The sequence below is a fragment of the Geotrypetes seraphini genome, chromosome 5 (genome assembly GCF_902459505.1).
Source record: "Geotrypetes seraphini chromosome 5, aGeoSer1.1, whole genome shotgun sequence".
NCBI classification, from domain to species: domain Eukaryota; kingdom Metazoa; phylum Chordata; class Amphibia; order Gymnophiona; family Dermophiidae; genus Geotrypetes; species Geotrypetes seraphini.
The window spans coordinates 27,938,404-27,959,660 of record NC_047088.1 but is presented as its reverse complement, the minus strand read 5'-3'; the positions used below and the strand labels follow the sequence as shown (position 1 = coordinate 27,959,660).

The 21,257-nt window shown below is 41.8% G+C and overlaps 1 protein-coding gene across 2 annotated transcripts in view; it reads right to left on the bottom strand.

Moving 5' to 3' along the window:
* Positions 1-10,731, bottom strand: part of TMEM255A (transmembrane protein 255A) — a 68,310-nt gene extending 57,579 nt beyond the window's left edge. For both annotated transcript variants that reach the window (XM_033945316.1, XM_033945317.1), the window contains exon 1: positions 10,476-10,731. In XM_033945316.1, coding sequence (XP_033801207.1) covers positions 10,476-10,539 — 64 coding nt within the window. In that variant the 5' untranslated portion in view covers positions 10,540-10,731. The remainder of the gene's footprint in view (positions 1-10,475) is intronic.
* Positions 10,732-21,257: the final 10,526 nt, after the last annotated feature.

Genomic DNA, 21,257 nt, shown 5'->3' with positions numbered 1-21,257 from the left:
TTATACAAATATGTGAGAATATAGAATAGCACCACTGTGACACTTAACCGTGCACTTTTCAACTTTTTTTTTTTTTTTTTTTTTTAATGCTGGCAGAGTGTTTGAAAAAAGTCCCGCCAAATCACCAGTTTTGAATACTGACTCATAAGTAAAATGAACTGCAGATGTTGGCTTTTCAATGTGACCATTAAATAAGATGACAATATAAAGTTTGACACCGTGAAGGGAATGTAATGTAATGTAATTTATTTCTTATATACCGCTACATCCGTTAGGTTCTAAGCGGTTTGAAGAAAATATACATTAAGATTATAAATGAGAAGTAAGAAGGTACTTAAAAAATTCCCTTACTGTCCCGAAGGCTCACAATCTAACTAAAGTACCTGGAAATTAATAAAGAAGAGAAAATAAAGATGGTTGAAAAAAGAAAAATTATATGTGAATTTATAGGATGGAAATTAAACTGACAGTGAAGAACTGTATGAAAAATGCATATGGAATGCAGTTAGAGAGGGTAGGTTACAATCTATTTATGGTATTTGTTTAATTGGAAGGTGTTAAGGTGGGTAATTTGGGGGAAGGTTATCTGAAGGTAGGTGAATCTTCTGGAGGTAAAAGAGGAGGGGTTAAGATATTTGGATGAATTTTTTGAAAAGCAGGGTTTTGATTTCTTTTCTGAATGTTTTGAGGTTGTCTGATATTGTCATAAGATTGGAGATGGAATGGTTGATTTTTGCTGCTTGTGTTGCCAGAAGGTTGTCAAACCGATCTGCATTCAATTACCTAATTTCACATCTAACGTAGTCTTCCCATTTTTATGCCAGTTGAGTGCAAGGATTTATTTACTGCTCGGCTCAGGAAGGCGAACATGTGACCACTTTCATAATTAAAACCAATATGTTCAATGATCTTGATTAGCGAATGTTAGCAAAGATGAAATGTTATTCTGCATTATGGAAAAAAATATTAATCCGAGTAAAGTTCCTGACAGTTCTAAGCTTACTCATCTAGAACAGGGGTTGGCAATTCCAGTCTTCGAGAGCCACAGGCAGGTCAGGTTTTCAGGATATCCACAATGAATATGTTTGAGATGGATTTGCATGCACTGCCTCCTTGAGATGCTAATCGTTCTCATGCATATTTATTGTGGATATCTTGAAAGCCTGACCTGCCTGGGGCTCTCGAGGACCAGAATTGCCAACCCCTGGTCTACCATGAAAGCCTTTACCTGATCAAACTATATGCATCTTAAGATACATTGTGATTCAAGGAAACCAAGCCTTCTTCTCCTCGTTGAATCTCTATAATCAGACCAAGCAAGAGACAATTGTGGAAACGGGATGCAGAGTACCAGAACACTGTGTAAGGGCAAGCAGGGCTCAACTTGTTTTATATGAAGATATCTTGTTTAGGTCCCTCCTCTCAGAAACTGCCCGCAAACGATCCTACAGCCACTTCATTCCACATCTTTGGAACCAACTCCCCCCTCAACTCAGACAACAGAACTCATTATTAACATTCTGTAAAATGGTAAAGACCCTCCTCTTCAACTAAAGATCACCCTCAGGCTAATCCCCCCTTAAGCCCTACCTCTCTCCTCTCTCCCCTGTCTATCTTCTCCCTAAATTTCAGTATAGTCCTCTCTTAGTCTATACTCTGACAAATTGTATCTAAACTCAAATAACTTGTACTTAAACTAAACTACTTATACTTAAACTCTACTCTTAATTTGCTGTATACTCCCTGTATTTAAATTACTACACAGTCTTGTATGTCCAAACATTTAAACCTATTGTACTTCTTATATGTCTAATTACTCTCCATTGTGTATGTTCACTTGTAGACCGTTCTGAGCTACTGGGAGGACGGGATAAAAATCTAAATAAATAAAAGAGCAAAATGAAGACACCACCAGATAGTTCCACAGAAAAAAGGAAGAAGCCAAAAACAAAAATTGTGGAAACAACGTTCTTGATCTAAAAGTCTTTAACAACAAGTATTCTTCACGAAAGAACGATGCAGTCGACATAAAATCAATCCATATAACACAAAGAATATTGGTGCGGACTTGACATGGTCTGTGTTTCTGTTATGAATAACCTTCTTCTGGGGTCCAATAGAATTGCGCCACAAAAGTTGAATATGCGTCGAGGCATCCAAATGTGTGTGAAAAGACTTACGGAGCGCCAACAGCGTAAAGTGCATTGCCCACTGAATTGCGGTCGAAAAGAGTAAAAGGCTGGGAACCAGGGAAACCCAATTCAAATCTCACTGTAGCTCCTTGTGATCTTAACCCTCTATTACCTCAGGTACAGACTTAAGATTGGGAACCTTCCAGGAACAGGAAATACCTTCATTATTACAGCTGTCTGGGTCTCACTGCATTTAGGTACCCAGCTGCAACAATCTTACACCAGTTGCGGAAGCCTAAAAGCATTGGCATGGCGAGCGTGAGAGATGCCCAGGACGGTGGCGCCCCGTCCCCACCCCTTCCCTTACCTCTAATGTTCACGGCGTGAGCAGCAACCCCCAACCTGCTGTTCACGCCAGCGTCAGCTCTTCCTCTGACATCACTTCCTAGGTGCGGGTCCAGGAAGTGATGTCAGAAGAGCCGACATTGGTGCGAGCAGCAGGTTGGGGGTTGCTGCTCATGTCACAAATGTTAAAAATGTATTGAGGAAGGGAAGAGGTGTGCATATGACAGGAGAGGGGGGATGGAGAGGAGAACAGGTGCAGGTGCCCCCACCAAGAGGGCGTCCTGGGCGGACCGCCCCCCCACACCCCTCATCACGCCACTGCCTAAAAGAACAGACAATATCTTTTTATCTGAATGTAATTTGTCTTGAGCTACTACTGAAAAATATTTTAGCTAAACCCATTCCATCCAAGATGTATATCAGAAGAAACTTTATTTTAACAAAGTTTCTCACGAGAGGCTCCTGAGAAAATTAAAGTCATGGGACAGGAGGCAAAGTTCAGTTGTGCATTAGGAATCGGTTATCAGATAGAAAACAGAGGATAGGGTTAAATGTCATTTTTCTCAATGGAGGAGAGTAAACAGTGGAGTGCCGCAGGGGTCTGTAATAATAATAGTAAATATTGAAGAACTAAGGCCAGTACTGGGCAGACTTGCACGGTCTGTGTCTGTATATGGCCGTTTGGTGGAGGATGGACTGGGGAGGGCTTCAATGGCTGGGAGAGGGTAGATGGGCTGGAGTGAGCTTTGACGGAGACTTCAGTAGTTGGAACCCAAGAACAGTACTGGGCAGAGCTTTGGATTCTTGCCCAGAAACAGCTAATGAAGAAAATAATAATAATAATAATTGAATTGAATCAGGTTGGGCAGACTGGATGGACCATTCGGGTCTTTATCTGCTGTCATCTACTATGTTACTATGCATTAGAACTTCCATTTCTCTACCCTCCTCTACTGGCACTTCAACAAATTGGAATTACTAAAAGATAAGACTCCGCCCAGCCAAGCAAAGCGGCCCCCTGGTAGTTTGCATAGGCTACCACCCTTGTGTCATCTGAGAAAATTCGGACAGTTTTGTTCTGCTGCGCACTCCCAAATGCCTGAAGCGCCAGGCCCGAATCACCAAGTCGGTTGATCGATTACTTCCTGAGAAGGGGACCAGCGTCTCTGAATTGGACACCTTTCACCATGTGCACCCCAGCCGTATAGGCTGGCATCCGTCATCAAATATTACCCATGCGGAGATGCGAAGGAAACTCCACTGACTAAAAACTGCAACTCCAGCCCACAGACTAAACTGCAGTGTGCTTCCGCTATTCAAGGTAGCAGCTGCCGTTGCGGTGCATCCCTCTGCGGGTACCACCCAAGCTCCATCCCATAAGCACCGGCGTCCGTCTTGTTCCCTCTGCGATTCCCCCCACCTGGGCGCATTGTGTTGATGCACCTTCTGGTCCAGTTTGTCTGTCTTGACTAGATTGTAGGCTCTTGAGTTTTGATATACAGCACATCAGAACTAGGAAAAAGGAACCCCACGTATAAGAGAACCCAACACAAGGAGGAGTGGAGAAGGAACTATTCACATCAGCCTCCGGAACAAATGTAAATTTATTTTAAAAATTCTTTAAAACATATACATGGAAAATTCTAGCCTAAAGAGTCCAGCGCTATAGAAATGATTACCAGTATCCTTAACACAAGACAAACAATTATGTAAAAGATTTGTTTTGGAAGGGTCACTATCTTTTTCACTGTAACATACAGCAAATCTTTGCTCTCACTGTGCAACGGTCACTGGGAAAATACATGCACAATATCCATAGGGAGTTCTCTAATTCAAAGATTCTGTGTAACCTTAATGACATTTTTGCTCTGCTATTTTCTTTCTCTTTTTTTCTAGATTTTGTGTCAATTTACTTTTAGATTTTGTGCTCAGGCCGTGGTCTCTCCAGTAGCTGAAAATGTATGTAATTAAAGAGCGATACTAATCCCGAAACAAAAAAAACTCCATAGGAATTCTGCAAGAAACTACTCTGAGGCAAACCCAATTATAGGATCATCTTCCATGAAAACAATGAGCTAAATAAATATATTGGGGTCCCCCATCAATGAAATGTTATAAATAAACTAGTCCTGTACTGGATTTCTTAAACTGGTGAAGGATTACAGCCTGAAACGTCTGCTGCATCTGATGCTCTAGGAAAACAGCCTCTGACTTTAGGAGGTGTTTTGTAAAACAGACAGGCTGGCAGAGACCGAAGCACAGCAATGCAGAGCACAAACTTAAGACTGCCAAGTTTTATCTGCAAATAAATCATTCTGCAGCTGACGCACTAACGTTTTTGCCACAATATCAGATATAACTGTATTACCCAATGGAAACTTCTGCTCTTGCAGGTACGGGGCGGGGGTTTCCTATTCACTTACCAGGGGTTTTTAACCCCATCCTTGGGACATACCCCAGCCAGTTATCCACAATAAATATGCACGAGAGAGATTTGCACATGCAACATTCATTGAATGCATATTAGAGAATGACACGGTGACAAAATTCATCATCGTTCCCGTCCCCGCGGATAATCGCGGGAAACCATCTTCATGTCATTCTTTAAGGAGAGAGGAAAGAATCAGAGTATGAATGGCCACAACCACTGACCCGCAAGCTTTGCTTTGAAGAATGCTGGTGTAGAAGGACCGAGGTTGAAACAGACACTACAGAATAACAGTCTCTGATATCCAGAGCAGATATTGTGATGTCATAATGCCTCATTCCACCAGTGCCTAAGAGCCAATCACATCAGTGATGTCACAATGGCTTCATTATCCTTGGCTCACATAAGAATCAGAGTATGAATGGCCACAACCACTGACTCACAAGCTTTGCTTTGAAGAATGCTGGTGTAGAAGGATCGAGGTTCAAATAGACACTAGAAAATGACAGTCTCTGATATCCAGAGGAGATATTGTGATGTCATAATGCCTCATTCCACCAGTGCCTAAGAGCCAATCACATCAGTGATGTCACAATGGCTTCAATATGCTTGGCTCCCATAAGAATCAGAGGCAGATGGCCACAACCACTGACCCTCAAGCTTTGCTTTGAAGAATGCTGGTGTAGAAGGACTGAGGTGGAAATAGACACTAGAAAATGACATGGGATTATTTCCCGCGGTTATCCGCGGGGACGGGAACGGTGATGAATTTTGTCACCGTGTCATTCTCTAATGCATATCTCTCTCATCTCATGCATATTCATTCTGGATATCCTGAAAACCCGACTAGCTGGATGTGTCCCGAGGACCAAGTTGAGAACTAAGCTTTTCTATAGAAGCAGGCAGCCAAAGAACAGCTGCAGGTAGTATTTTGAGTTCTGCTCCCTTGGGGGGGGGGGCCTTAAATCACGTGTAGGCACCCAAAGCCATGGTTCTACTTGCAGAATTGCAACATAAAACCACTTGTCCCATGGAAACGTCCAGGTACTGCAAAGTATTCCAAGGCAGTTTATGTGTTAACTGGGGATTAAGGCTTTTGTAAAGGTGCAATAGATAAAGACACATTGGATAGATTGTGAACCCACTGGGGCAGATAGGGACAAATGACTAAGGGTTAGATTCTCAAAACTTTGTGGCCAAAGCAGATGGGCCGCTGTAGCAGCCGTAACTGTAGCGATTTCAAAAAGACGAGTCATTCTCAAAAAAAAAAACCGTGCATGCAAATGAGGTTGGCGGAAAGTCGTGAAGGTTCGTTAAATTTACATGAGATAAGTGGCCGGTGATAATGACCGGCAGATGCGCAGAATACACCACGTACGAAAGAGGCGTAAATGCGCGCATGTGCTGGGAAAAGCAACGCCGTAAGCAGTACATCAATCATAGGCGTTGCCACAGCTATTGGATGAAGGGAGGGGAGATGCAACGTCGGCTTTCAACAAGTGCACATAAGATATGCCTTTTCTCCCCCCCAAAACTACTATAATTCATGTAAATCTTGTAATTTGTTTTTAATGTCAAATTTTATCATGAACCACAGCCAGAAACACATGACACGGCTATAATACATGTAGTCAAGAAGCATGCTTTTGGCCAACCCCCCCCCCCTCCACTATAATTTATGTGATTCATGTAATTTTTTACCCCCCATGAGCCACAGTCAAAACATGTACCAGAGATGCGCTTTTCCTAGTACAGGCACCCCCGGGCCAGTCGCTGATTTTTGGTTGCCAAAACCGACGCCGCACTTGGAGAATCACTCAGCGATGACGAAGAATGGGCCGGAGTGATGGTTTAAATTTTGATGAGCCCATTTGCATGGCAGAATCGGAGACTGCTAGGAAGCTCAGAAAGGACCACGGTAAGCCGTTTTGATAATCTGCTGCTAAAATACACGCACGCTAAACCGGCTGAAACCGGTTTAGCGACCACGTTAAAGGCAACCTTAAAGTTTTGAGAATCTGGCCCCAAGTACCTGAATGTAAACCGCTCAGAAAATTAATAGGCAGTTTATAAATAAATAAAATTTAGATGAGTGAGAAAACAAGATTATCTGCTTCCCCACCTAACCCGCAAACTGTAATCCCCAACTGTCTTATCCATCACTATCAAAATTTTAACCGTTGTAAACAATGTACACCTCTCAGGCTCTAATCCTTACAAATCTAGAGCTCTTTGCTCCTCTCAAATACTTTAATTGTCCCCTCCTTCCATCATATCTGATATAATTTGCTACAACAAAAGATTTCTGCATAATTAGATTATACCTATGGAATACCCATCCATTCATTACGTCTTCATCTAGAAGAGGGGTAGGCAATTCTACTCCTCAAGAGCCACAGGCAGGTCAGGTTTTCAGGATATCCACAATAAACATGCACGAGATAGATTTGTTATCTCAAGGAGGCAGTGCATGCAAATCCATCTCATACATATTCATTGTAGATATCCTGAAAACCTGACCTCCCTGTGGCTTTCGAGGACCGGAATTGCCTATCGCTGGTCTAGAACAGGGGTAGGCAATTCCGGTCCTCGAGAGCCGGGAGCCAGGTCAGGTTTTCAGGATCTCCACCATGAATATGTATGAGATGGATTTGCACGCACTGCCTCCTTGAGATGCAAATCTATCTCATGCATATTCATTGTGGATATCCTGAAAACCTGACCTGGCTCCGGCTCTCGAGGACAGGAATTGCCTACCCCTGGTCTAGAACAATCTCATGTAAAATTTAAATCTGGACTAAAGGCATTGTTTATTCATTGATGCCTTCCTTGGCTGATTTTTTTTTCTGAAATCAAAAATCTGGGAGGAGACAACTGAATATGCAGCTGGGATGTCTGCTCTACACCGCTGCTAACTTTTCTTCCTATCTTATCAACAACTGCAGTTCTGCCTATTTCTATCTTCTCTTGTCCCTTACCTCGATCATTTTTATCTCTATTTCCTCAAAATTCCAACTCCTCCTCAAGTTTATTATAAAAGTTTCCAAATTTATTATAAAATTTGATTAATCGCTTATTCCAAATTGTGAACTGCCCAGGAATTACTCCTCATGGGCGATATCAAATATTAATAAGACGAACTCCTCACCTTAATGCAGCTCTTACTTATTATGCATGGGCATTCTTTTTACTTCTCATCCTATCAGAACCTCCCAATCCACTCCTCCTATTCCATTTCAGTTCTTGTTCGCCTAACCCTCTCCTACCCCAGTCTGCAATACCTTGAATCTCTTTGCATTAGCCTCCACTCAAATCTATGTTCCTCTGCCCAGAGGATCGGTAATCAGAAAATAATGGATATACAGTAAAACCTTGGTTTGCGAGCGTAATTCGTTCCGAAAACATGCTTGTAATCCAAAACACTCGTATATCAAAGCGAATTTCCCCATAAGAAATAATGGAAACTCCAGAACCCAAAAACTTTAATACAAAATACTGTATGTACTCATATTGCAAGACCTTGCTTGTTTAGAACATCATTACACTCCTGCAGTGTCAGAGAGAGAAGAACCATCGGCTCAGTTGTGATGTGTTTATACTGTATGTACTTGTATTGCAAGACCTTGCTTGTATATCAAGTAAAAATTTAATAAAATTCACAATAATATTTGCATACATATTTTTATCATTCCTCCAAAATATATTTCTATATATCTAATCCATTCCTTTCTATATCTCCCTTGATCCCTTCTCTTTCCCCCCTACCCTACCTATCTTATTATTGTATATTTATTTGATTCCTTCAATAAAATGTTATAAAATAAAATTTTATAAAATGTTTTGCTTATCTTGCAAAACACTTGCATACCAAGTTACTTGCAAGTCTAGGTTTTCTAATCTTCTATTTCTGCGTCGCTCATACCTAGGTAGGCTCAAGGCGACTTATAGAGAGGGACGAGGATGGGGAGGGGAAAGGGGAGGATACAGGTGATTAAGTGTCAAATAGCTGAGTTTTCAATTACTGTTTATTGAAGGAACTAAGACCAGTCTGTGTTCCGTATATGAACATTCAGTTGAAGATGGGCTAGGGAGGGCTTCGATGGTTAAGATGGGCTGAAGTGCACTTTGACGGAGACGCTAGTAGACAGAAGCTAAGTACACTACCAGGCAGGGCTCTGGGTTTCTGGGCCCAGATATATCTCAGAAAAAAAAGGACCATTTAAACGAAATGGTTAATTTATGGAGCATGTATAGTTGGGCAGACTAGATGGACCATTCGGGTCTTTATCTGCCATCATTTACTACGTTACCCAAGTCTAACAACCTACTGCTGCTCCCCCAACTTGACCCACCGTCAATGCCAACCCCCATCTCTCTTCTGCATCTGGGTCTGTAGGAAACGCCAGTTCCATTCTCTAGGGACCCCCCTCTGTACTGAGCAGAACTGAATCAATTAACAGGAAAAACAGCAGCAGCTCAACCAATCCGGGCTTGAATTACAAATAAACACTTCCCAACCTTTTTTTGCAGCTGTGGTTTACCTTATCCATTCTGCTTGCTCCTTTTATTTTGGGTCTTCCCCAGGTTTCTACTTACTCATTCTCTTTTTCAAACAAACTCTGGCCTTTTTCTTTTCTTCCAAGGGCTGTTTCCCTCCTCTACCGCCTGCCTGGACGTCTTCCCTTCTCCATCTACCTCTCTCCACTTTCCTTTCTTTATCTTAGTGGCTCCTCTCCTCCCTGCCTTCCTCTGCCTTTCCCCATCCAATCTCTCCCTCCCCCCTCACTAGTCTGGGATCCTGCTGCCTCCCTTTTTACGTGCTCTCTCTCCCATTCACTTGAGAGAGCTTCCCGAGCTGGGGGGGGGGGAGCAGAGAGGGGCTGTGGACAAAGGGGGAACCCGGGGAGGGCGCAGAGGGCAGCCGACAGCCTCCAGTGCCAATACCGCCCGCTCGCTTCAATGCCACTGAAAGAAAATGCTGTCCTGAAGCCATAAATTACGACACCTCCCCCCCCCCCCGGGAATAACGCTACACTAGCTTTAAATAGCTGAATTTTTACCGTGGGCTACTATAACAGTATCTGGGAGTAACGAAATATTTCTCTGCCCCAGGGTACGGAAATATTGTCCCCCAAATTAACACCGTCTCAGAACGGTATATAAGAAATAAAATTATTATTATTATAATGTAACGCTACAACGAAACAGTGTACTGGAATAATTAAATACCGTCCCCCTATTCCGAAACAATGTCGTTCCAGCACCAAAATTTGTTTGGGGCTGATGCTAATGATGCCCCAGAATAGCACGACACTATCCCGAAATAACGAAACAACATACAATGCTTCGTCTCCGACTAAACGAATACAATATAACCGTGTCGCCAAATAACGAAACACTGTCTTGACATAACGTAGGCAGCAGCACGCACGCTTTCGGAGGGGGGGGGGGGGGGGAGGGAGCGTCCCTGGGGAGCCGAGCTGAAGGGAAAGCCACCAGCTGCTGCAGCGCGAGTCCGCGCGCGCGGGGCCCTGCCAGACCGCGGCTCGCGACCGCAGCGGGCTACTCACCCGTGGAGTCCGGCGGCACCGTCAGCCTGCAGGCGTGCTGCTGCTGAGTCAGGCGCCGATGCATGCTCGGATCGGGGAAGCCTCCGTGCCCGACCTAGAGCGCAGCCCGGGAGCCCCTGGGCCGCCGAGCGTCCGGGGGAAGCAGCGCCTCTGCTCGCAACCGCATCGTCGCGAGCCCCGCCGCTGCCGCGCGCTGGGACATTAAGACGGCATTCCGCCCGAGGCAGCCAAGTGCGCAGGCGCGAGCCGCTGGTGACGTTGGGCTGCTGTGTGGCCGAGGCGCGTCTTTGTTGTTTTTTGCACCGAGAAGGTTGAGGTTGATTCGAAAGGAGTTAAGTCATTCAGGAGATCTCGTGCATTTTGCAGCTGGGCTGGAAGGGATCAAATCTGCTTATTTGTATCCTAAGCCAGCTATGTGAGTGTCAGTGGCCAAGATCAATCCTGCAGTTATGAGGAAAAAAAAACAGGTAGTTGTCTGGGGCACCAAAGAACTACTGCAGTCACAAAACAACAGATCCTGACAGCCGCACAAATTCTAAGAACTATCAATGCATACTTTTTGTATAGGTGCCATCACACTAGCTCGCGTTCTAGCGACTTGATGAATTACAGTTCTTTTTTTTTTTTTAAATCTTTATTCATTTTTAAACTTATAATAAGTGTGATAACATATCCATACAAATAACCATAAATATATCACTTAATAATCAACAATGATACATATAATATTCTCTTATCTCCCCCCTTCCCACCCTTATCTATCATATAATCAATACTTATACAACATGTAACAATAAAAATACCTTCCCTCCCATCCCATAATTGAACTTGTAAATTCAAGGGAAACAAGATTTTTCTAATCATTACAATACTTTGTTAATGGCTCCCAAATATCTTGAAATTTCCTGAGACAACCCTGTTGTATTGCAATAAGTCTCTCCATTTTATAAATATGACATAAGGAGTTCCACCAAAAATTATAATTTAACCTATTCCAATTTTTCCAATTATATGTAATTTGTTGAATGGCAACCCCAGTCATTATAAGTAATCATTTGTTATTATTTGTAGATATCTGACTTTTTGCTCTCATTGCCATACCAAACAGCACAGTATCATATGATAATGCCACAGGGTTATCTAATAAACAGTTAATTTGGTCCCAAATTGATTTCCAAAAATTCATAATGAATGGACAATAGAATAATAAATGATCTAAAGTCTCTGCTTCGAGATGACAGTGCCAACATTCATTAGACTTAGAGCTATCCAATTTTTGTAAACTAACAGGGGTCCATAAAGCTCTATGTAACAGAAAAAATCAAGTTTGTCTCATGGATGCCAACACTGTACATCTCATCCTCCAAGACCAAATTTGTGGCCATTGAGACGCATTAATTTGATGCTGTGAATTACAGTTCTAAAAAGAAATTGGTTTAGTGCTAGTCTGGTAAAGTCCTCCAGCATCATCCCCATGCAAAAATCATACTTTAAATAGCTCTGGTGGAAGCAGCTCCCAGAATGTAGGTCAGGAAAGGGTCTTTTCTCCCTGGCCTTCAGTGACGGAACTAACAGTGAAGCCCATTGATGATGTTCTTTGCGGGTGATTGACCTATGATTGGATGAGATGTCACAGACCTATGGTTGGATGAGATGTCACAGACTTTTTTAGCCCGACAGATTTCATAATCAGTTTCAAACAGGTTCCTTTCAGACAGACAAATCACCCAATCCATGGCAAGGGGTGCCCTTCAGGCAGGCTAGCTTTCAGTTTGGGAGGAGGCCATGCAGACAATATAACAATGGCTCATGCTCCTGAAACCCATGTAGATTTAGACATGCCTGTTCGATCCGTGAGGCTTCACACCCAGCATCGCAATGTAGGAACTCCAGAGATACACAGGGACCTCAGATTAACCGCAGCACTGAGGGATTGGGCACCAACCCCCATCAAGCCTGAGGCGATACGTCCAGGGTTAACCTGATATCCCAATCATGTCCAAGAAGAGGTTATATGGGCTGGGTTCTCACAAGGTTTCAAAATACCATATCAGGCCTTGGGTTTTGGCCAGGTACTAGGGAACTGGATTGGCCACCGGGAGAACTGGCTACTGGGCTTGATGGACCATTGGTATGACCCAGTATGGCTGTTCTTATGCTCTTATGTGTGCCAAATATAGGACAATCAAGCCATTGTAACATCACTGATGAGGTTGGCTCTGAGGCATTGTGGAATGAGGCATTATGACATCACAATCTCACCTCTGGAATGTTGCTCTCATTGCGGTTCTGGAATCTTGCTATTCTTAGATGCTGGAATGTTGCTACTCCTTGGGTTTTGGCCAGGTACTAGGGACCTGGATTGGCCACTGTGAGAACAAGCTTATGGGCTTGATGGACCATTGGTCTGACCCAGTAAGGCTATTATGTTCTTATGCATGCTTATGTGGAACAAAGGAAAAGGAACAGAAACCCCACGTAAAATCCAACAGTCCTGCGAGAACTGGTGCAGCCATTCAGCGAGTGGCTCAGTGCCGGGCAGGCGCGCAAAAAACTCACTCCTGCCCGGTACACCGCTGGACTGCAAGAACTCGCAACAGCTGTTCAGAGGGGCTCAGCGTGGGGCAGGAGTGCGTAAAGCTTGCTGCTGTCTGGTACACGGGGGGAGGCGGGAGGGAGGTAAAAAAAAATTGCCAGAGTTGGCTGGGACAGGAGATGGGAGGGAGTCCTCCTGTCCCGTCCCACCAGGTCATACGGCAAGCTGGTGGAAGCCTTCAAGAAGCCCAGGAGGGGGGCGGTGGGAACTGACCCAAATATGACAAAAGATCACCATTTTTGGACCATTTTTTGGCCCCCAAATCTCATCTTATATTCAAGTATATACGGTAAATGTTTGTAATTTGCAGTTACGGCTGCAGGCTTAATAAATTCACTTACTGGTGAAGAACGAGTCTGTTGTGTTTTCTTGAAAGATACTAAGGAAGCAAAGAGTGCCACGTTCCAAATTTGATATTCTAAATGCAGTGACACATGCTGTGGTGAGCATATGTACATCAGGGTTTCAGTACGCTTCTTGGAATCTTGTAATGCACACCCCTTGGTGGGTTTTTGCCTTGTTCACATTCCAGTGGAATAGTCTGCTGTGGTCCTGAAAGAAGGAGGAAAGACACTTTCTAAAAGCACTTAGTAAGAACAAAAATCAACAAACAATAACAGTTAATATTTCTAGAACATTTCCAATGTATTCTGTACTACCTAAAATGAACCACATGTTTGCAAAGTCACTGTCCAAAATAAAATAACAAAAACCCCATAAATCTGAGCAATCTCTCTATATAATTCCTCTTGTAATATTACTCTATGCTTAAAATCATGTGCGGGGGCAAGGTCGTAGGTTCTGGGAATGGATGTTTGGCGTAGGTTTCAGGTTTACTGACAATTCACCACTCGGTTAACTACAACCACAGACTACAAAACCTTCAAGAAAGATATTAAAACCATACTCTTCAAAAAACACATAAAACCTATCCAGCACAACCAATCCCAACCCAACATCCAGCACTCTCTAAACCCTTAGTACTCTCTAATATTCTTCTGTTTACCAAACATTATCTAAAACCCCATAATTCACCCTATTCTTATCTCCTAAAAACTTCTACTTCCCGCTGGTAACCTTAAAAATTTTATCTCATCGCTTATTCTATTACTTCAAATTTGGAATGTAATTCTTGTTTTTAGTTTGAATGTAATCTGCCTTGAACCGCAAGGTAATGGTGGAATAGAAATCACTAATGTAATGTTTACTAAATTTGCTTAACTGTTTAAGGACACAAAGTCCATTCAAGCAAGTACAAACAATAAAAATTAAAAGTTAGAAAAGAACTACAGTACATTAATTAAAAGGAAAGGATAGTAAAAACCAGGTAATCTCCTGTGTATCTTCCCAAAACCCCTGGGTCAAGAAGTCACCAACAGATCAACAAATCAAAGAACTGGGAGCTCCAAAACAGCCAAATAGTGGGCCTTAAGCAATCACTTAAAAACAGATAAAGGCAAGATAGCATGAGCACAGGACCCACCACCGACCGTAAAATGTCCCTAAAAGTGGCCATGGGAACTTGGCGGACTGAAGGGGACCGAGAACAGATGCTCCTGGGAGGAACGCAAAGATCTCGTAGGCACAGATGGCAACTGGACACAATCCTGCACGTGCCTGAAACACCAAAAACACTGCAACAACGTGCTAATGTAGCCAAAACTATGGGCTCCTTTTACAAAGGTGCGCTAGCGGTTTTAGCGCACGCTTAGCGCACGCCAGCTGCTACCGCCTCCTTTTAAGTGGGCGATCATTTTTCGGCTAGCGAGTGCTAATCTTGTGCGTGCGCTCAAAACGCTAGTGCACCTTAGGAAAAGGAGTCCTATGTCCATCAAGTAAAAGCGTTTTCTGGGGTGGAGTCTGGGTTGAATATCGATGGAGTCACCACTTAAACACCTCCTTGATACTCATGATCACGTATATTGTACTTACATGCATTTACAGCTGCTCTTGTTTTGCCCACAATTTCGGCACAATTTGTGCTAGAGGTATTTATGTCTTTTTATTTGCCTTTATAATATACATATTTCACACAAAATGAAATACAAGAAATTATAGTCCACATCAATGGGAAAAATAACTGGAATAAAATCACAAATTCACATTTAAATGATCGAAAATGAATACCACTCAGCAGAACCTTTGTTGGTCTTGTAAGTTGGCAATTGGAACCCTAGAAGTGCAGCACAACAAAGAAAAAATGGAGAGACCCAATGATCCACAGTGAAAACAATCCACCGATGAAAACAAAACCAAAAAAACACGGATACTGATGTTCTGGAGATAATTTATTAAACGCTGACATATAAAACCATGAAAATTCTATTCAAAAAGTACAATGGTAAAAAATGCTTTGATGAAAATCCAACCGGACCTAACACGGTCCATGTTTCGGCGAACATGCCTTCCTCAGGGGTCCAATGGTTTGCAAACTCACATATAAAGAATTTTTTTGCTACTTCAGCTTGTCTGTGGTGTTCTTTGCTCACATGTATAAAGTTTCAAGTTTCAAGTTTATTAGGTTGCTTGTTGAATCGCTTAATCAAATTTCTAAGCGATTTACAATAAAATATACACATATGAAAACGAAAACATTACATACAATTTATCAATTATAACAAAAACAAAGGGAAAGAGAGGGAGAAATACATTTTTTATAGTAAAGAAAGAACATACAGGGAAAACACATAAGGAAATTAAAAAATGAGTGAAAAATAATTAACTAGAGTAACACTGTATAATAAAATTTAATTAATTTAAAAATGCGTCTTTAAACAAGAAGGTTTTTAATTCGCTTTTAAATTTCCCAAACACTTTCTCCTCCCGTAAAAACATAGGAAGCGCATTCCAGATCTGGGGAGCTGTACATGAGAAGATAAATTGTCTTCTTGTGCCGATTACTTTTAACGTAGGAATTGATAAAAGATTCCGTTCACTAGATCTTAAAGTTCTTTTAACAGAATATGGAATAAGTAGTCTGAATAAAAATGCTGGAGTCTTATTTTCTAATGTTTTAAAGATAATAGTACATAATTTATGTGTAATTCTGTGTATGACTGGAAGCCAATGAGCCTTTTTAAGGAGTGGTGTCACATGATCGAATTTTTTAGATTTTGTTATTAATTTAATAGAAGCATTTTGAATAATTTGTAAACGTTTAATTTCTTGTAACGTAATTCCTGTAAATAATGAATTGCAGTAATCGATTTTAGACATCACCAGAGAGTGGATAAAGACAATAGACTGTTTTCAGTCCAATTCTTTATATGTGAGTTTGCAAACCATTGGACCCTGAGGAAGGCGTGTTCGCCGAAACACGGACCGTGTAGGGTCCGGTTGGATTTTTATCACTGTATTTTTTATCATTTGTACTTTTTTAATTGAATTTTCATGGTTTTATATGTGAGTGTATAATAAATTACCTCCAGAACATCTGTATCCACAGTTTTTGTTTTTGTTTTAATTGGAACCCTAGAACATAGGTTATTCAAACGTTTTTATGTTAATACATACTTGGGGAAAATATGGTCAAGTATTTCTCTGTTTCTTTCTATTTCAGAACCCTAACATTTAGGGCTTCTTTTACTAAGGTGCGCTAGGGCTTTAACGCGTGCGCTACATTGCCCCGTGTGCTAGATCTTAACGCCAGCATTGAACTGGCGTTAGTTCTAGAAGCGTAGCGCGCGGTGTAGCGCACAGTAATTTCCTGCATGCACTAAAAACGCTACCGCACCTTAGTAAAAGGAGCCCTAAGCTGTGATAGTGGTTGTAGCGCGCACTTAGCGTGTGCTAAATTACCGCACGCACTAGACGCCAACGCCAGCATTGAGCTGGCCTTAGTTCTAGCCGCCAACGCCAGCATTGAGCTGGCCTTAGTTTTAGCCGCGTAGCATGGGTTTAGCGTGCGCTAAAATTCTGCGCGCTAAAAACGCTATCGCAGCTTAGTAAAAGGAGCCCTTAAAGTAATAATTTTAGGTGCTCTTGGATGGTTACTAAGCTAGATACTTATTAAGCAGTTATTGCAAAACCTACTGTCAAGTCTATATTTTTTAACTGGAAAGATTTTTTCAAAACTGGATTATAATAATTGGTAGAATATGCTGTGCTTATATGTTAAGTATGAGAAAATGTTTGCTTTTAAGAGTGGTAACTTAGGGGTCCTTTTATCAAGGTGCGGTAGGGGTTTAACTCGCGAAATACCGCGCGTTAAACCGCCTGCCGCGCTAGTCGCTAAGCCTCCATTGATGAGGTGTTAGTTTTTTGGCTTGCCGCAGGGGTTGGCGCATGATGAAATGCCCGACGCCCTAACCCCCATAGCGCGCCTTGATAAAAGGAGCCCTTAGTAGTCCTTTTACTAAGGCATGGTAGCCGATTTAGCACGCGCTAAATGCTAACGCGTCCATAGGATATAATATTTAGCGCGCGCTAAAACAGCTAGCGTGCCATAGTCAAAGGACCCCTTATCAGTGAAATTTTATAAAATATGGAATATAGTATTTAGATATGATGATGAAATATTTGTAACATCCCAGGACTAATTGTATTATTTAATTTTTTTTTTTTTTTTTTTAGTGTAACTTAAGATGTTTGTTTGTCTGTTTTACGGCTTGTTAAAAAATTTTAATAAACTATTTTTGGAAAAAGAACAAACCCAAAAAAACAAATTCACATTTAAGAGTTTAAATCCCACCCCCATCATCCTCATCATCAACCATTTTTCTAAATTTACCAATATCCACTTGTAAGTAGGCCTTTTACTAAGGTACAGTAGCCGATGTAGCATCGCTAAATGCTAACACGTGCCAACGTGTCCAAAGAATATAATGGACGCGTTGGCACGCGTTAGTGTTTAGCATGCACTAAATCAGCTGGCGTGTCTTAGTGAAAGGACCTCTAAATGTATCTTATGGAATTCAAAGTTATCAGAGAAAACCAAAAAAACTCTGTGGAGTGACGATGTTCCCAAATGGACTTTATTTGAAAGCATCAAAGTTCCAAAGGTACACTAAAATCATCCACATAAAATAATTCCATCCACATAAAAGTAAAACATCCACATAAGAGCATTAAAGGACCTAGTCCGCTAGGGATACAGGACCCAACACGGTCTGCGTTTCGACAAAAAGTCTTCTTCAGGGGTCCCTGGGGGTCCTATAAAGGTGAGTACGTGGGAAACAATTGTGTGGTGAACCGGAAGTTACACTGTCTTTCAATTTCAGGAATTCCTTTCGATGCAGCTGTGGGGTCTTAGCCACATCTGTAAAAATCCAGACTGGGTGACCAACAGCCTTCATGACACAAGCCTGCATTGGAAACTTGTGTGTTGTGCTGTTTGTAGCCTCTTAAACTACTTGGATGCTTTGCCACTTTTGTTTTTAAATGTAAGACAGCCAAAGACCCCATAAGACCCATGAGGAAGGCATCTTTATTTTGCCGAAACATGGCCCAAGTTGGGTCATTTGTATTTTATACATTATTTGTATTTTATTTTGTGGGTCACTTGTGACTGTATGTACCCTTTGTGGATTGTTTATAAGAAATCTGGATGCTTATTAAACTATAAACTGGTATATCCAATCATCTGTTCCACAATCTTTTTGTTATTTTGGAACGGGATGGGACAATGAAGCTGTCGGCACAGTGCGCAGCGGCCGCTAAGAGAGCGAATAGAATGCTGGGTATAATCAAGAAGGGTATTACAACCTGAACAAAAGGAGTTATCCTGCCATTGTATCGGGCGATGGTGCGTCGGAATCTGGAGTACTGCGTCCAATACTGGTCATCGTACCTTAAAAAGGATATGGCGATACTCGAGAGGGTTCAGAGGAGAGCAACACGTTTGATAAAGGGTATGGAAAACCTTTCATACACTGAGAGACTGGAGAAACTGGGGCTCTTTTCCCTGGAGAAGAGGAGAATTAGAGGGGATATGATAGAGACTTACAAGATCATGAAGGGCATAGAGAAAGTGGAGAAGGACAAATTCTTCAAACTTTCGAAAACTACAAGAACGAGAGGGCATTCGGAAAAGCTGAAAGGGGACAGATTCAAAACCAATGCTAGGAAGTTTTTCTTCACCCAGCGGGTGGTGGACACCTGGAATGAGCTTCCAGAGGGCGTGATAGGACAGAGTACGTTATTAGGGTTTAAGAAGGAATTGGATAATTTTCTGAAGGAAAAGGGGATAGAGGGGCATAGATAGAGGACTACTACACAGGTCCTGGACCTGTTGGGCCACTGTGCGAGCGGACTGCTGGGCACGATGGACCTCTGGTCTGACCCAGCAGAGGCACTTCTTATGTTCTTATGGAACTATTTGGATTTTGTTGTTTTGACCACAAAACTGAACATCTTTTTTTTTTTTTTTTCTCCAAAAATACAATTTCAGTATATTCATTTTTTCCTGCTTGGTCGAGAGGGTGACCTGGAGAATTGCCCCTCTAGAAATGTCCTCCTGAGAGGACTCCAGGAAATTAGTCAAATTAATTGATTCTAAATTGGCACCCTCTTTTGCCCCCTCCTTAGCCATCCCAGATTGTGGAACAAAAACATATCAACATTCAAAAATAATCAATTCATCTACTTTATCTAACAACAACATCTCTTTTAAATATCTACACAACAAAATCTCAGGAGTCATAAGGTAACAAGGAGGAAAATTCAAAATACGTAAAGTTCATGAACGAATACGATTTTCTAGAAACTCTAATTGTCTATAGATCAACAAACTGTCCTTAACAAAAGCTGTAGTAGCAGATTGGTTATTAACCAAAGAAGAAGACATTTGTGACAGTCTAGTGTCCATTTTATCAATTTTAGAGTCTAGTTCATGAAATTTGTCAACAGTCTGCTGAGAAAAACTACAAAGTTGTGGAACTGTAGATTTAATACACTCTTCCGTCGTAACCACCAATTACCAAATATCCTTCAAAGTAATATCCTGGGGTTGATCAATTGTTTCAGAGAGGTTAGGGGGAGCCACTGCGGTTGGAAAATCACAAACAGCACGTGCCTGTAATGGAGAAAGTGTACATACCTTGTCCACAAGGATGGGTAGATGTCCCTGTAGGACCAACAGGAGTAAAAGGAGGGGAAGGAGTGGATCTTCCTCTGTCACTTAGGGAAGCACCCAACACTGACAGTTCAGCTGGAACTGAGGAAGGGAACTTATTTTGAACATGCCTATCCATAGAGCCAGATAACTTTGGGGTACTGGCACCTTTAACCATTGTAAAAATTAAAGAAAACAGTACCTCATTTAAGCCTCTACTAGTTAAATATATCATTGAAAACTGTTTTCATCATGTACTGTTCTGCATTTTAGCAAAACTGTGGCATGGTTTACAAAATTCTCTGCATGCATTTCATTGATTCTTTAGCTTTGTCGTATTGCTGTCGTAAATGTGACCTTTGACCTGTCCTACATGTGACCTTTGACCTGTCCTACAGCTGTATGTATATTTGACGCAAACCTAGTAGATCCTACATCTGCCCTATGCCAACCTTCATTCACGTCCAGCTTACAGCAATCCTTTTCTTAAGACATTTACCCCCAAATTATATAAATGGTGCCTAAATTTGTGCGCTTACATCGGTGCGCATAGCCAATGTACGCACACTATTTAATCGACTAATTGGCAATTCACACCTCATAATTGATGCTAATTGAGGCCAATTAAAAGTTATGCATGCAACTTGGAATGTGTGATTCTGTAAAAAAATCCCAAGTAGTAAAACAGATTTTATTCTGCTTATCCTAGGAATAAGCAGCGGATTTCCCCAAGTCATCTCAATAATGGCCTATGGACTTCTCTTTTAGGAAATTATCCAAACCTTTTTTAAACCCCGCTAAGCTAACTGATTTCACCACATTCTCCAGAAATGAATTCCAGGGTTTCAATTACACATTGTGTGAAGAAATATTTTCTCCGGTTTGTTTTAAATCTACTACTTAGTAGTTTCATCGCACGCCCCCTAGTCCTAGTATTTTTGGAATGAGTGAACAAGCGATTCACATCTACCCTTTCCAGTCCACTCAGTATTTTATAGGTTAGGGCTCCTCAGCTTGGAAAAAGGATAACTGAGAAGGGATATGACAGAAAATTATAACATCATAAATAGGGGAGAGAAGACAGTCACTAGAGAGGTTATTTTAACTTTCCAACCACCACAAAGAGCTCTTCCCG